Source organism: Neopsephotus bourkii, unplaced genomic scaffold (assembly GCF_033783945.1).
Source record: "Neopsephotus bourkii isolate Nb327-2 ecotype Australia unplaced genomic scaffold, CSIRO-AGI_Nbou_v1 NB_450, whole genome shotgun sequence".
Taxonomy (NCBI): domain Eukaryota; kingdom Metazoa; phylum Chordata; class Aves; order Psittaciformes; family Psittacidae; genus Neopsephotus; species Neopsephotus bourkii.
In genome coordinates this window covers 1,896,595-1,912,760 of record NW_026900952.1, presented here as the reverse complement: position 1 = coordinate 1,912,760, position 16,166 = coordinate 1,896,595, and the positions used below count along the sequence as shown (strand labels likewise).

General features: G+C 38.2%; 1 protein-coding gene across 1 annotated transcript; it reads right to left on the bottom strand.

The window, feature by feature from the left end:
- Positions 1–4,649: 4,649 nt before the first annotated feature.
- On the bottom strand, positions 4,650–15,668 carry DDX18 (DEAD-box helicase 18). Its single transcript, XM_061349604.1, has 14 exons — positions 15,445–15,668; positions 15,171–15,342; positions 14,016–14,153; positions 13,408–13,543; positions 12,818–12,918; positions 12,512–12,711; positions 12,309–12,423; positions 11,056–11,195; positions 10,043–10,204; positions 9,244–9,396; positions 8,412–8,525; positions 7,313–7,369; positions 5,833–6,010; positions 4,650–5,201 (listed from the first exon to the last, which is right to left on the bottom strand). Exons 1-14 carry the CDS (start codon positions 15,583–15,585, stop codon positions 5,059–5,061), a joined length of 1,950 nt encoding a protein of 649 aa, XP_061205588.1. The 5' UTR covers positions 15,586–15,668; the 3' UTR covers positions 4,650–5,058.
- Positions 15,669–16,166: the final 498 nt, after the last annotated feature.

Here is a 16,166-nt window from a genome sequence, read left to right as displayed (position 1 = left end):
AACCTGTGAGGATGTGAGCCAGTGCAGAGTTTGCAAACACAAGGGCTAGTTAGCAAAGATCTGTATAGATGCATGAATTAGGTTTGCCACAGGGGTGTGTGCGTGTGTGTTAACAGGTAATGAGCCCTAGCACAGCTAAGGCCAAGACAGGAATACAAAGGAGTATATATAGTGGCGATCTACTAACATGAGGCTTTCCTGCTCTCGGAGCAGCCGCATACAAAACCCCCTCAACTAATAACCTACAACTGAGTAAATCTGTTTGACCTTGACTGTTGGCTTCTGCTACTGCTAACTTCTGGATTTTAATATTTTTTAGTGTCAGTGTTATTTAGGAATCTGCATCTATTGATTTATATTTTAATTGGTGTCCAAGAAAATTGCAGTGCCCAAATGCCTTTTGATTCTCATTCTAGCTCACTTCAGACATGTGCAGCAACTGTTCTCACATTTTTCTTGAGTTCAGTAGAAAAAGCATTCACAAAACGTTCCCCATATGGGCCACCTATTACTACTAATTAACTCCCCTGGCATTATAATGTGGAGTGAATGTAAAGCAAGGCCTTTGTATGAATTTGTCATGAATACAAGTCTGGAATAAGTCTGTGTGGCAGTTATTTTTCTGTGCAGTACTTTTGAATAGACAAGTTTCATACCCATATTCAAAGAATTGTTTGTGTGAGTTTAAGGTTAATTAAAACCTGTATACACTATTGATTAGTTTGCACCTGAAATAGCATTGGTGCCACCTCACCTTGAGTAAATGATCAGTGTACGTTCCTTCCAACTGAAAATATTCTCTTCAGTATCCTTACTTAAAAATGATACCTTGTTCAATTTATGTAGAAACTGGTAAAAAAAATTGTGGAGATTTTACATAAAGTTATAGCATGTAATTGTTAAGCACCAGAAAAAGATTAATGAAAGCTTGCACTGAAGTGGAAAATGCAGTGTTTAAATAATTTCACACTTACTATAATTTTGTTACAGGCTGTTTGCAGCTAGGGCTTAGTACAGGTCAAGGATTCTTTTCCTGGTGTTAAAGAATTACCTGTTGTAGTACATTTCACTATTTTGCTAACTTTCCCTCTGCCACCATTGAGGTAGGAATGTAAAGATATAAGTGAATAAAATTTCTATGGAAAAATTGTTTTACTGTTTTTGTGTTTTTGTTCGGGTTTTGTTTCGTGTTTGTTCTTAAAGCAGTGTCATTTTGGGATTACATTTATGATCTTAAATTACATTTTGTAGGTATCAGTGTTACTATGCAGCTTCATAAATTATTCTCAGGTCTGTTAATAACAGAGCAAGGTGCTGGGCAGAACAAGACTGAAGTCTGTTTTCTCTTCCCATACAGAAAGGGTTTTATTAATTAGAAATGACAATGTACCAAGAACACTTATCCAGAGCTTATAAGGAGGACTCAATAGTTCTGCAAATTCACATGGTCTGTCAACCCCTATGAGTGAACATCTAGGTCTACTTATGTCAAAGAACACCTCTAATATACTTGTAATTCTCAGCATTCACAGGTGATTGCAACCATTCATAGATAAGAGCTTAGAAAGCCCTAAGTAGCTAAACATCTTCAGATGACAGCCAAAAGAGGAGCATTTGGAAAAAGGTTTGGAACTGTTCTACAAGATTTTACAGAGCCTATGATTTTCTTAATTCTGGCCAACTGGGGAAAAAATAGTAGCTAGCTATGTTTTTCAGTGCTGTAGCTTACAAGTGTTTGGGAAGATGAACTGCTGTTGTAGAGGATGCTCAGATACTTTTTTGAGAGATGAATGCAGTTCTTAAGCTGGATGACACTGATACAACAAAGTGAGTGTGTGTCTAGACAGCACCCCGATTTTCCATTTGCCTTCCATTCTCTTAATGGCACCCTTCCTCTACCTCTTCTCACAACTCCATATCAAAAGTTTATTGTGGTGGCTAAGAGGAGAAAAATAAAGGTAATCTCTTCCCATGTGGCTGTGCAATGAAGAGATTTGACACAAGCAACATTATAGTATTTATGACTTTGATGCAAGCCAGCAATTTTGTTCAAGAGGCTGGATTCTTATTGTCAGGGCTCAAAATCTTCTATAAATCTAGAGCAAACAAAAGCATTGCAAACAGTTACATGAATTCTCCTGTCAAGCCAAGCAGCTAAAATCCTAAGAAAATAAGCTAGTAGAGCAAAAGTCAAGAGCAGAGGACAGATTTTATTCTGCATGCTTAGCCAGTTGATTCTAGACTTATTTCAGCATTGTTTATTTAGTTTGCAAAAAAAAAAAAACCACCAACCCAATCAACCAGCCATCAGCCCACCTTTTAAGTACTAATAATTCACTCTTTTCTAGTTGTTAAATCTCCATAAAACCCCGTGTAAGTTTTGATGGGATTGAAGTAGCTGAACAATTATCTCCTAGGCAGAATGGTGGTAGAACTAAAGAGTTACAGACCTGTGCTGTGTCCTGTCATTACAATACCTTCCTTCATAGTGACAAATTGGAGACCTCTACTAAAATGGTATTTTGTTTAATCATGTTTTTTTTGCCCTTCCTGCGAGAGCTTGCTTCCTCTGACCTCAGATTACTGCCTTGAAAGCAAATCTTTTCGTTTCTAAAGCTTTGGTAGGGTACTTAAATTGAGCTATCAACTCATGCATGAAACAAAAAGCCTAATTACTGTTAAAACATAAACCTATTTACAGCAGATCAGAGTAGATAATATCCTTTTCTCAAGTATTCTTGCTCTGCACTGTCAACAAACTTGCCCTCTACCTGTGACATTCGCTCTTGAAAAATTTGATGGCAACACTTTCTGACTAATCTTGTGCTTGTCTGTAACTTGGCAGCATTATGGCACAGAAAATTCATATCATGACAAGGTTTTTCATGATTATGAGCAGCTTGGCAATGGAATTCTCCTTTATGGGCCTGTTCCAAGAACTGTCAGAAAAATCTTCCAGTTCAAGCAGGACAGTTTTGATCACCCCCTTAAGTGGTTTAAAGGGTCCAATTTCTTTGTCAAGGTTCTCAGAAAACGAAGGCAATTTCTCAAGGCACATGGTATTAGTCCCTAGCCTATCAATCACTGTTATGAGACAAGCCTTGAGAATCTGATGGCTGAGGTCTATTAACTGCTCACAAGATTGATAACAGGGTAAGGTGCAAAGGAAACGCTGGATTTACAATCAGCTTGACAATCTTCTAAAGTTCTTGCAATACCATCGTAAAATAGATGCTACGCAATAACACAGAGATGTTTAATCAAACTGGTTTTCATATATGATTTTATAAACAGAGAGAAAGGTAACTAACTGCTTATGCACAAGCTAGGAAGCTGAAGCTCTTCTCAATTCCCACTTAGTCTCAGCTCAGGAAATCTGGTTAATCAGGAAATCACAGTGTGATGTAGCTACTACAAGCTGTGCAGCCATTATACACCTGTAATGTTTAAATAAGTGTTGTCTAGAGAAATACTACCCAGTCTTTCAAACACTTCTTTGTATTAGGGTACATAAGAGAATGCAAACCAAATATATCAGGGGAGAATTGTGCAGACTTGTGCCTTGTGTCATTAGAAACTGACAATGCCTCAACTCTTTCAAAGAAAAATTAGGCATTTCCCCCCCCAAGATGATCTAGTTTGAGGGTAAGAAATAAAGTCTGCCAATGTTTTGCAACACTTCAGTGCACATATCATAGTTTTAAATCTGACATATTACTTCAAAAGACCTAAGGAATAACAGCCCATCTGATAGTGGAATAACTACATATGATTTTGTATTCCTCATTGGTCCTGAGTTGTGTTTTAAATCTAAATTAAAAAAAATGTTTTACTGTAATCACATGGGGCCCAGAATTCTGGATTCCATGACATTGATGGATGTATACTTTTTAAATACTACTGCCCACCACCACTGTAGCCTCAGGAGAATACTTACCTACAATGGTCAAGCTATGAAAATATATATAATACAGTTACTCTACTTTTGCCTATTCTTTTTGTAGCCTTCATTTTGTTCTGTTTGCAATGTCTATTCCACCCCCTTCCATTTCAGTTTATTCCTCCATCAACATATCCTACTATATTTATAACCCATTTCAGTTACAAGTCTCTCCAGGACGCCAATCCTGTGGTAGTATTTTAACTTTGCCCATTACTGATCTGATAAACTAAGACTAAAAGGCACTTTTATGAGATACAACTGTAAAAATTCTCACTCCATCAAGGTTATGGATCATTTCAAAAAATGTCATCTGGGTCGTGTGCTTCAATTTATGTCATCTGCTTTTCTTAATTTTCTTTGCATATTCATAAGAGTACACAAGACATAACCATATGGATAAAGTCAGACTTAAAAAGAACATGAAGGAAAACCAAACATTTCACCAGAATGTTAACCATTTTGTCACACTGAAGAGAAACACTATTAAATATGTCTGTTCCACATGTGGTACAAAAGATTATTCTTTTTTAAATCTTGGACAGTGTTACTTGCTATACAGGTACCATGACTGAAATTAATCACAAGCTCATACAGCATTAATTATTTATAGGTATGTTCTGTTCTAAAGGGATCTTACATTCTTCAGCATATCTGATGGGAAGAGTTCTGTAGCACTAAAAACCCTTGTAATGATTCACGTGAGCGCTTATCTTACACTGTGATCTGTCCTTGCATTGTCTCCTCCAACAATTTTCAGAGGTGTGCATAGAAAAAAGGGTAGATGTGAAGCAAATTCTTCTATAAATCCTAAAAGTATTTTTAATTTCTTTAACAAAAACCTCTGTAGTATTGACTTAAGATAATTATATTCAACTATCATCTTTTTTCCTCACAAGCAGCATGGCAAAATTCATTTGCCATATTCTCCCTTTCTATATTTAATCTCCCTCCCAAAGAATTTTCCTAAAATGAAAAATAAAAAGATGCTCCCAGAAACAAAACCACAAAAGCCCCTAAAAATGTGAATAGAGCAGTTTAAATTGGAAGTAAATGCCAGGTACTTTTGATCAAGGTAGTCTGTATGAATGCCACAAGCCATTTTAATGAATGTATGATTAACGAGAAAACTGCCGATGGTCTGATTTCTTGTTAATGTGTTTGAAGATTTTAGCTTTGTGGACGCTCTTTGCTTTCTGGTAACCAAATCCCCCACCTCCACCTCTTTTCTGTAGTCTTCTGCCATGGTTGCTGTTCACATCTGGAATTTTATTGGTTAAAGAACTTAAAAAGGAATAATTCAAACTGTTGCTTTTTAGGTACTATAAAGGTTATTAATGTGAGAAAATATAGCAGCATTATACAAAAAGTTGCATTGCATAACTACAGGCAAAACTAGAACTTTGCGCCTGTGGTCCTAAATACGGCTTTTAATTCCTTTAGTTGGCCAACAAAGCTGGCCAAAGTACTACTGCTTCCAATTCCATCCACTGGCAGGTTTGACAATAATCTATTTCATGCTTTTGCCCCTCTATTTCTATATTCCGTAATTATGGAACTTAAGCATGTGCCTTTCAATGAAAATAACAATGCATGGAAAACAGTACTCTAGAACACATTTGCATGTATGCATGCCAGCACCTGCTACCCCCCAGCAACTGAATCACGTACAGCATCTACATTCTCTAAAACATAGATGATTGTATGCAATTTTTGCAGTTTTAGTATTTGCTATTTAACATACTTTTAAAATAAACTACTGTTGGAGCACAGGGCATTTATGTGATTAATAACAAAAATGAGAATTTGAAGTTGCATAGGAACTTCAGGAAGTTGCATTTAACACGTATAACACAGAACTACAGTTTTGAAACACTGCAGTAAAAGGATACTGAGGTCAACAAACGGAGGAACTTTAAAACCAAATGAAAGGCTGACTTTGGGAAGATCCAGGTTATTGACATCATAGATCTGCTTCAGAGAATGGGAGTCATAAGCTCTAATGTAAGCTTTGTATGCTTCCTGGGCTGACTTGTGAAGGAAATAATTCTTCTCAATCAGTTTTTCCAGCTGGGGGGGGGGGGGACAAAACCAAAACAAAACAAGAGACATATCCAGTTATAGCTGTAGCAAGTGTATAAATTATATTCAAGCAGATTACTGTGGGTGTTGCAGTGACATTCACCATTCACTTCAGCAAAACTGCCCTGTGACAGTGGAGTGCATGTACATGTATCAGAATGCTTTTATAAACAGAGGGGAAAAAAACCCCCCACAAAAAACATTTCTTTGTACTGAAACTGAATTACAGTACAAAGCCTCAGCAATATAAAAATTTACAGAACTATTAAATTGGGTTGTCCCAAACAGGCTAATCAAGGAGTATAAAACTATAGGCACACCATAAAACTATGTGTATTGAGAATTAATGGGCAGTGATGGTGTAATTTTAAGTCGCACATCTAAAATGTACAATTCCATGTAATTCTATATGTAGTCTTATCTATTATGGTGCAAATGCATTGTAAAATCAGCAGTATTAATTCCAAGACAAAAATGCAGATGCAGTAGTGTAGACACCTTACTTGTTGCGGTCTAAGTTCCCAATGCCCTTCAGATCCAGGTTATCTCATTTGATGTTTAGCTTACATTAATTCAGCATACTAAGTTACGCTGGACATCATTACTTTCTAATTATTCTTAGCTAGGAACCTCTTCAATGCCTCTTATACTCGTTACTTCAAATTTAAGTTACTGCAAAGAAGCTTTACAGCACTCTTACCAGAAGAATGAGTCACAAAACTAAACAGAAATTCACATCTACAGAACTATCTACGTCATTCTATTCAGCTTTATGCTCCATGGCTATTTTTGTAGCACTGGAGCACAAAACAGGCTAAGCTGACATTGGGCTTTATTAAAGCCAGATAGTTAAAAATACACCTGGAACATATCTTAACATCTCTAAGTATTGGTACTGCATCTCGTTCTGCTCACAGAAGTCTGAGTACATCATCTTACAAAACATATACATTGCTCACAGTTGATCTGAACATATGTAACTATGTAATAAAAGCTACCAAAACCCTGTTTGTTCTGCCAGACAAGAACATCCCTTCAAAAGCTGAAAGCACGTTTACATCACAGTACTTTTGCAAGATAATGTGAAAAACTACTTCTTACAAGGCAATCTGTACAGTGTAATGATGCAAATTATGTTAAAATGATATTAAAATTAATCTTTCATTTCTAAAACTTTTATTGCTTTACTGTTACCAAGGTACAATGGGAGGATTTTCTAAAGACTAGCCTTCTCCATGTAAATTATTATACAGATATGCAGAGTAACTGTAGCATAAAGTCATTTCATACCTGAGACTGGATGTCTGAAATTTTTGACCAAGAAAATTCGAATTCACTTAATGGTACCTTAAAAAAAAATAAATTTATACTGTAAACAGTGAATGTGTTTAAGACATAAGACAAACAAAAAAGGACCTCCTATATAACTGTAGATTTTTTTTTTTTTAATACCCTAGCTGTATCTGTAAGGAGGCTTTACATCAATATGCCAGAATATTACTCTACCTTAAATGAAGTGATTAAAGATCAACTGTGTAGCTAGTTCACCCGAGAGCTTCCTGAGGGGGCCTACGCTCTCCCTAGTCTGTTTTTTATTTGCTATGTACCTGTAGAATCCCTTCCTGTAATCCTTAACATGCCTAGCCAAGTTTAATTCTAACTGGGCCTTAGCTTTCCTAACCTGGTCCCTAGCTTCCCGGACAACATCCCTGTACTCTTCCCAGGCCGCCTGTCCCTGCTTCCACTTTCTATAAAATTCTTTTTTCATTTGAGTTTTCCTCAGGAGCTCCTTATCCATCCAAGGAGGTCTCCTGGCCCTCCTGCTGCACTTCCTTCTAGTTGGGATGCAACATTCCTGAGCTTGTAGCAGGTGATCCTTGAAGACTAACCAAGAGTCTTGGGCCCCCCTGCCCTCTAGGGCTGTATCCCATGGAACCTTACTAAGCAGGCTCCTGAAGAGGCCAAAATCTGCTCAGTATGACACTGTTCCCACCTTAGCTTTGCTTTAGAAGCTATGCCCCTTGACTTGTAAGTGTCAAAACTCTGTAGTGTAAAGAAGCACATGAGGAGAGCAACCAAGAAACTACGTGCAGTTCTGCCACATTAGAATGATTATATTTAGAAGGTGGCTGCACTTCTGGAACTGAACAAAATGCAGCTGACACTGAATGGAAAAAAATAAAAACTGCACAAGCAATATCCTGGTTTTAATTTCTTCTGGGTGGTCAAACTCCCAGTATGCTTTCGCAGACAAGCCATAGGAAATTACATTTTCTAAGCAACAGAATTTTTGCTTAAAAAAAATTAACGTTAATTAAACATTGTATTTTTTGCCTCTAAAACCATGTTGCACAGTAAGAAATTTTAAAAATTAAGACATAAGGTTTACCCTTGCTTGTTTTAAGTAACGAAGAAAGCCCAGTTCTTCTGGTCGTAAAATGAGCAGAGCATGCCCTCTACCATTTATACCTCTGGCAGTTCTACCAACACGATGAATATATTCCTTTTGGAAAGAGTAAGAAACAACAAGTCCAATCAGTATTTCAAACACATAAGAAACAAACAACTCTCCCCCTCCCAATTTAACATTAATATAGTGTAATGCATCATCCATTATTTTTAAAGACCACTTTAAATGACACATGGGTGAGGGAAAGCAAGTGCTGGAGATGCAACGCATTAATTAGGCTGAGACCTGATTAATTTAACAGAATCCCTGACTACAACTATTTTACCTTTTATTAAAGAATAAAAATCTTAAGTCTGCTGTAACTGAAAATTAAAACTTTGCTTTTGGTGTAGTTGCTGCGTTTATTTGTCAAAACTTCTCTGAGTTTTTTTGAGTTCTGATTGTTTACACTGGACATTTATTAAAGTAAGAATACTTTTAAATACAAATACAATTTCCACTGGAAAAGCTGTGAGGAGACTCAGGGATGCATATATAAACTCATACTCCTCCCGAGAACTGTTTTGGTGTTTAGCCAATTAGATTTTACACTAATTTAACAGCACAAAGAATAAGATTTTTAAATGCAACTCTTAAAATGGTAGTGAAGGTCTCAGCTAGGTGCAGCATTTCCCAGGATCTGATGAAGTGGAAGAAATCAGCAGCTAGATTTGAACATGGCTGAATCCTGCAGCAGTTTCAGCTTTTCTCTGCAACGATGTTTGTAGTCAGGATTGGATCTGTTGCTTTCAAATTTGTTTCCTTAACTTACTTTTGGATCATCTGGTGGGTCATACTGGACAATCCAGTCAACTTCAGGAATATCCAATCCTCTGGCAGCTACATCAGTGCACAACAGTATTCCAGATTCTGCATTACAGAACTGGAAAAATGTTGTAGTACGTTTGGTTTGTTTCTGCTTGCCCTACGAGGAAATAAACACATTAAGGATGAAATATTAACTAAAAAAAGTATATCAACAAATTAAAAAAAATAATCTGCCCACTTGTAAACTTAAATCTACTTTCTCATTTCACATACGGTACCACTGCCAAAACCAAAAAATAATCTGGGGCAGCTCTGCATATCACGGACTTGTACAGACCAAGCAGGACTATTCTGCAGTGCAGAAACAATGCTACCAGTCAACAGCACAGAGCTATACGAAGTGGTATCTCTGAGAGATTACAGTCTATCTTCCAAAGCACTAAAAATTTGGTTGCATAAATATTCTTGTCAAGAGAGCTGCTAAATGCCTTAAGTTCAGAAAAAGGCATCTGCAAGTCTAACAATATGTTACATAAATTACAAGTTAAAAAAAACCAACCAAACATACTTAGAACAGTTCCCTCAAAGTATAGCTAAAAAAATCAAAAAGAACCAAATAAAGAAAGGACATTTGTGGTAAGCTGTAACTGTTTCCTAAAATGTCAGTTAATTCTTTCTTCTAAACTATGCATTTTGTGGTTTTTGCTTATTAGAAATTGGACTGAAATAAAAAAGGCAAATGTAAGGTCAGTAACAGCTTACAGGTACTATCAGATAAATTAATCGATTAATAAAATACTTACATGAATGGCCAAAACAGGCAAATCAATATAGTTGAGTAATTCATAGTGGTACTTTACTGACATACATGATGAAAAAAATACCATTAGTTTCTTCTTCCTGTTCTTCTTAAGGAATGTGAAGAGCAGAAGGAATCTTTTCTCAGATGGACACACTACATATCCCTAGAAAAGTTTTAAATATTGTTAAATAGAAGTAGTACGGAACAAACTTTTGCTTCAATATAATTTGCTTTGCAATACAATTACATTAAGGAAGTGTTATGTAGTGAAACAAACATGCCAAATCGTTAATTCTTCCAGCTGCAATGGGCCAAACCATTTGATCTGTTGTCTGTTCCTTATCTTGGTGTATGAAACTCCTAAAGATTATGAACTTGGTAAGAAGCTTACTGTACTAACTTGAAATATGGAGAAGTAATATATAATTCTCCAAACTAATGTAAGTTCAGTGAAAAATTATTAGTTTATACAATAAAAATGCTTTTCAAGAACTCTGAATTACTGATACTAGGCATGAAAAAAACTGCATAGGGTTCTTAGTATTTTTGTATGATTTTAAGACTTTCATTTTTGCTACTGGCTTACTCTTTTAAGGTAACACAGCTACTGTGAATTTTATTAACATCATGTTAACTGCACAAACAGAGAAATTGCTATTATCTTGAAACAACAATGAAACAGATCTGAATTGTGCATATATACATGTAGTCAGTAACATGGAAAATACAGTTAGAAAGACAACTGGATCTATGTATGTAACATAGACAGGAACAAACAAATCTAAAAACTATATTAGTATTTCATGAGTTTTTAGATCATCTGTCCTGCAAACATTGACTAGATGCATGTCACGTACTCTAGTTAGCAGACTGAGTACACTCCTTTGGCAAACAATAGCTTTTGTCCATTAGGATGGTAAATATCCTTGAAGACAGTGCTTGTACAGCCCAGTTAAAACCACACAGGACTTAGTATGTTCACAAGTCATACCCCTCTTAACACTTGTGTTTTACCTGTTCAAGACCATCTACTGTTGCTGTCTCCTTATTATCGTCAACCCCAACATAGAGTGGCTCTTTCTTCAGAGAGATCTTTGCCAGGTCTTCAACCTTTCTGGTTTGTGTAGCAGAAAAAAGCATCGTCTGCCTGCGCTCTGAAAAAAATATTTATTTGAAAGACAGCCTCATTTTTTAAAGGAGAATTCAAATAGCAAGACCATAAAATCTCAAGCTGCAAACTTCCCTGAGGAAGTTGTCTACTTTTTTTCCAATTAAATTCTAATACTTACACTGGCAAAGACAGGTGTAGTTGTGTTATGGATTGTACAGGATGTTTATTTAGCTACTAAAACACAACATTCTTTCTCCCTGGGAAAACGTTTATAATCACTTGCACTTCAATTTAGACACAAAACAATGATTTAAGTGAGACTGACCTTGTAATTCTAACTATAGTAATTTAATTCCCATGAATATTAAAATTTTCTTTAAAAAACATGCTAGATATTGTGCAAGAAAAAAGCCTTACCAAAACTAAGGTGCATTGTTACTACTTGTCTTGCAAAATCAGTCTAGATCATACACCTTTGTGCATATGCTGTTTAGTCGCATGGCAGTATGTCTGTACAGAACCTCAGTGACTTCAATGCTCTTACAGAAGGTGTAGGACACCCCCTGCCTGCCTGTCATCACTGAGCTCAAATATATACCTATCCTCTATCTTTTCCTTGTTACATGAGTACACGGAAAATGCAGACCAAGCCTGTTCCATTTCACAACTGCAAGAACAGTAGAAACTGTTCTCACCAAACAACCTGGAATAAATAAATGAAAAATTGGGGAAAGAAAAATTTTAAGGTAAATACTTAAAACTTCCTTAAGATACTGTTCTTGGACGTATGAAGAAAATTTCAACTGCAATTCAGAAGACCTTTTTCCTTATATAGAAACATTAGGAAGTAATGTATTGTAGAAAATAAATGGGCAGAGGAAGATGAATGAGAGCATGTAAATGTTAAAATAAAAGATCTTACAAAAACAGAATTATATCCCTAAAGTGCATATGAAAACTCTGTCCTTCAGATAAATGATGTTAAATAAAGTAACATATACTAGCTATCAGAAAAAAATGACAGAGTAAGAGAATGACTGTGAAGTACATTTACAGAACTATAAAAATTAATGACTTTCCTTACAATAACTGAGCCATAAAGGAGACATAATGTTAGTCAAATGATTTCCAGGAAAGACTTTTTTTTTTTCCTTACTTGGTAGAAGTTTTATGATCTGTTTCATTTCTTCTTCGAATCCAACTTCCAAGATACGATCCGCCTCATCAATTACCAAACACTGCAAGTTCTTATACATGAAACCTGGAGTATTCTAGAAGATGAACAAATACAGAGTCAGACAGGTACAGGAGCTTTATTATGTTTTAATAGATCAGATTAGACATCAATATTTTATCTACCTGCATATGATCCAGCAGTCTTCCTGGTGTTGCTACAATGATGTTTATCCCATTTCCAAGTTTCTGTGCTTCTGCTGATCTGTTACTGCCCCCCATTATCAGACCATATGTGTGAACATGATGATTCATCAGTTCTTTAAGAACTCCGTAGGTTTGCATAGCAAGCTCTCGAGTAGGAGAGAGAATAATAACACCCGTTCCTAAAAAATACAACAGACAAGTTATAACTCATCCAATCCCCCTCCTAGCTATGTCCCTAAATGGCAGCGCCACAGTAAAATTAAACTGTGAAATACAGGGTCTTACCATTTCTAGGCATGAATTTCAGCTTATAGATGAGTTCTACTGCAGGAATAAGAAATGCAAGTGTTTTGCCACTGCCTGTTTTTGCAGCTGCTAAAATATCCCTGTATGCAGCAAAGTTAGAAAAAGAAACATTTAGTTGAGTGTACAGAGAAAAGAACAATCATATTTTGAACAATCATATGTTGCCAATATAAAAACCTAACGTGGCTTAGAGGAAACCAGAACAGCTGGTACTAAAAGCTTGGTGGCAGATGGTCTTGGATGGCAATTGGTCACTATGTCACTGGTGACAGTGTCTTTGAGACACACTGACAAGACCAGTGAAAACACTTCCCAGCTTTCAAAGCCAAATGCAAAGCAGTTCCCATGAGCTTACCCTAAGTATCTGTTCACATGCAACACTTATAAAATTTGTTAACCTGTATTACTGTCTATATGAGAACATGCGGAGAAAAAAAAAAAACCCAAAACAAAACCCAAACCCACAACAGTTTAGCTGCAGAAAAGTTACATTTAATATATTTAGCTTCCCAGCAAAATTTACACAACATTTCAGGTCAATATTGTGATTAAAAAGCTGTATTTCTTACCTGCCTTCCAGAAGTGGCTTAATACTTTTATGCTGAATTTCAGTCATGTGTGTAAAACCCATGTCATTTATGCCTTTCAATGTATTTTCACTGACAACACCAGCCAGGGAAGTAAAAGAATTGTCTTCAAAAGCACCTGAAGTGAGTGGGGAAATAAAAATATTCAAACTTAATTTCTTCAGTTTCATCTGTCCTGAGATTACACAGTCAAAAGTGACCTCAATTAAAAAAAAAAAACCCCAAAAAGAGGAATTTTTTTCTTACTCCTTTATACCATAAAATCTGAAGACACTGACAAAATACTCTGTATTAATGAGCTCCTCAGACTATTACACAATGTACACAAATACACTGCTCCTCCATTGTGCTCTTCATTGACTTTTTGCTCTACAATTAAATGTGTATGTTTTAAAGCAGACGTTAACTAGCAATTTTAAGACTAATAAGAGTGTCAAAGGACAGGTACTGAGGAACAGCTGTACAGTCAAGAGTCACATCACCTGTACTCCAACACTTGACTTACAAAGCTAACCTGAAAACTGCAGCCTGCTCTGGAAGCAACAGACCTTAGATTTTTGCACAGGCATGTAAAAGCGAAAACCAGATACCTGTTACACCTAGTGGTAAACTAGGCACTTCATCCTCCTCCCCCTCCTCCTCTTTCTTCTCTCCAGAATCCTGCTTTTCTTCATCTTCTACCTTGGCAGATTCATCTTCTTCAGTTTTTGCTTTTTTAGTTTCTGTACCTAAAGCATTGTTTTACAAGGCATGTCAGAGATATGAAAAACTTGTTCAGCGTTACAAGTTGTTCCAGACAGTGTATTTCTTTAATCCGCAAACCACGCACAAATGTCATGCTTTTTCATGGGGTGGGAAAGGGTGGGAGGAGGGGAGGCAAGGTTTCTAGGGAACCTTCTGAGGCCGAGCACAAAAAAAATACTAAATTCCTTCCACAATCCACTTCCCATAGTACAACAATTAAGGTTAATGTATATTCTATGACATTTTCTGTGGAAACAAGAGAAACCATTCTTAAACTTCAGTTACAAAATCCTTTCCTATCTGTAATGCAGACACCAAGTTTTCAACTCAGTTTGTGCTCAGGACATGTGATATGTAATGCCTCTGTCCTAAGTACCCAAATCCTCAGAGCATGAAAGCACCTCTTCATATTCATAACCATAGTGAGTGTCACAAAGGTCAAACACATCAGGGACAGAAACTTCAGATGTGTATATTTGTATGTGTATCTATACATACACATAGATAAAAACTTCTACAAATCTAGCAACATTTATGCGATGCAATTTTTTGGGTTAGTTGCCCAGTAGACTTTAGTTTCATAATACACAGATGTTACCAAAGGTTGGATGCTTTGCTAAAAGGCCACACTGGCTGCACATCCGAGCACAGGAAGTACCACGAAAGCTCTCAAAGCTCCAACATGAAAGACGGCAAATACGTATTTGCTTAATAAACAAGCAAAACATCCATACTTCATGTTACAAAGCACAATCCTATGCAACAACTGTTTGGTATCGGTTTAATATGTATTAAGAATTCAAATATTACAATTAGAGTAAATCCGGCAACACTGAAGACCTCCAGGGATTTAAAACATAGCCCATACCACCGCAAGGCCCTTCTCACTGCCCAGGCGACTGATCCACTCCCATAGAGCAAAAAACGAAAGCAAACGCTTTTGTGGGTCTTCAAGAGTAACTGCCCCTGGGAGGCAAGCTGTATTCGTTAAGTTAACCCACCTTCCTCCACAGCAGCCGCTGCTGCTTTCCTCTTTTTCTTCTTCCTCCTCTTCTGTCCGTCTCGGGGGCCGGCTCCATCCGTGCCCTCCCCGCCTGCCGCCGCTGCATCTGCCTCAGGGGCCGCCGCCGCCGCTTTCTCCACCTCCTCCTCTTCCGGAGCGCCCAGCGATGCCTCCTCGCCTGCCGAAGGGACGTTTCGGAGGCAGAAAGGGGAAAAAATAAACGCCAAGTCAGCAACAGCTCCGCAAGCGCTCAGCCGGGGGAGGCTCCCCACGGCCCTGCCCGGCACGGCCGTACCTGCCCCCTCGATCTCCCGCAGCTTGAGGTTGCGCTGCCGCAGCTTCAGGTTACGCTTGTGGATCTTCCTGCGGAGCAGCCGCATGGGCAAGCTGCTGGCAACGACCGGAGCCGACATCCCGCCGCGCCGCTTCACGATCCCTTCACACGTGGGACAGCGGCACTCCGCGCACGGACCCAGCCGGAACACCCCGCCGCCCGCGAGGCATGACGGGAGTCCAACAGCGACACCCAGCGGCACGGCGGGACAGAGGCTGCGGTCCTGGACTGCCTTGTATGTCTGTCCCGTTCCCTGCATCTCAGCTCAGCGAGGGCGGAAAAAGCCCCGTTTACCCTGGGGGGGAGCGTGGTGTCGCCGTCTCCTCCGCAGACACCCCTTACCCCTCAGTACCGGTGGTGTTGCCTCTGCTCATGGTTACAGGTGTTTAACTGCAAATGGGAGTAAGAAGCGCTCCCTGGCATCCACCTGTGGGGTTCCAAATCTGGTACCTCCGGGAGAAGTGGTTTGGGGACACCCCGTATGTCCTCTTGTATGCTGGCCAGAGGGGCTGGGGACACGGCTGTGTGCCCCACCGTGCAGGCCCCAAACTGTAGGCAGCACCTGAAAGTGGTGATCCCCACCGCTGCTGGCTCTTCTGGCATCCCCTGGGGATGCAGCATGTAGCGGCACAAACTTTCATGCTACTTCCAGCACAAAAG

Bases quoted from the DNA above. Each gene is read 5' to 3' on its own strand.
- DDX18 (XM_061349604.1), bottom strand. From the start codon at position 15,585: ATGTCGGCTCCGGTCGTTGCCAGCAGCTTGCCCATGCGGCTGCTCCGC. The intron at 15,343-15,444 runs GTGGGGAGCCTC...GCAGGCGAGGAG, and splicing joins CGGCCGTGCCGGGCAGGGCC to GCATCGCTGGGCGCTCCGGA. The intron at 12,712-12,817 runs GTAAGACCCTGT...TGTATTTTTTAG, and splicing joins GAAATTCATGCCTAGAAATG to GAACGGGTGTTATTATTCTC.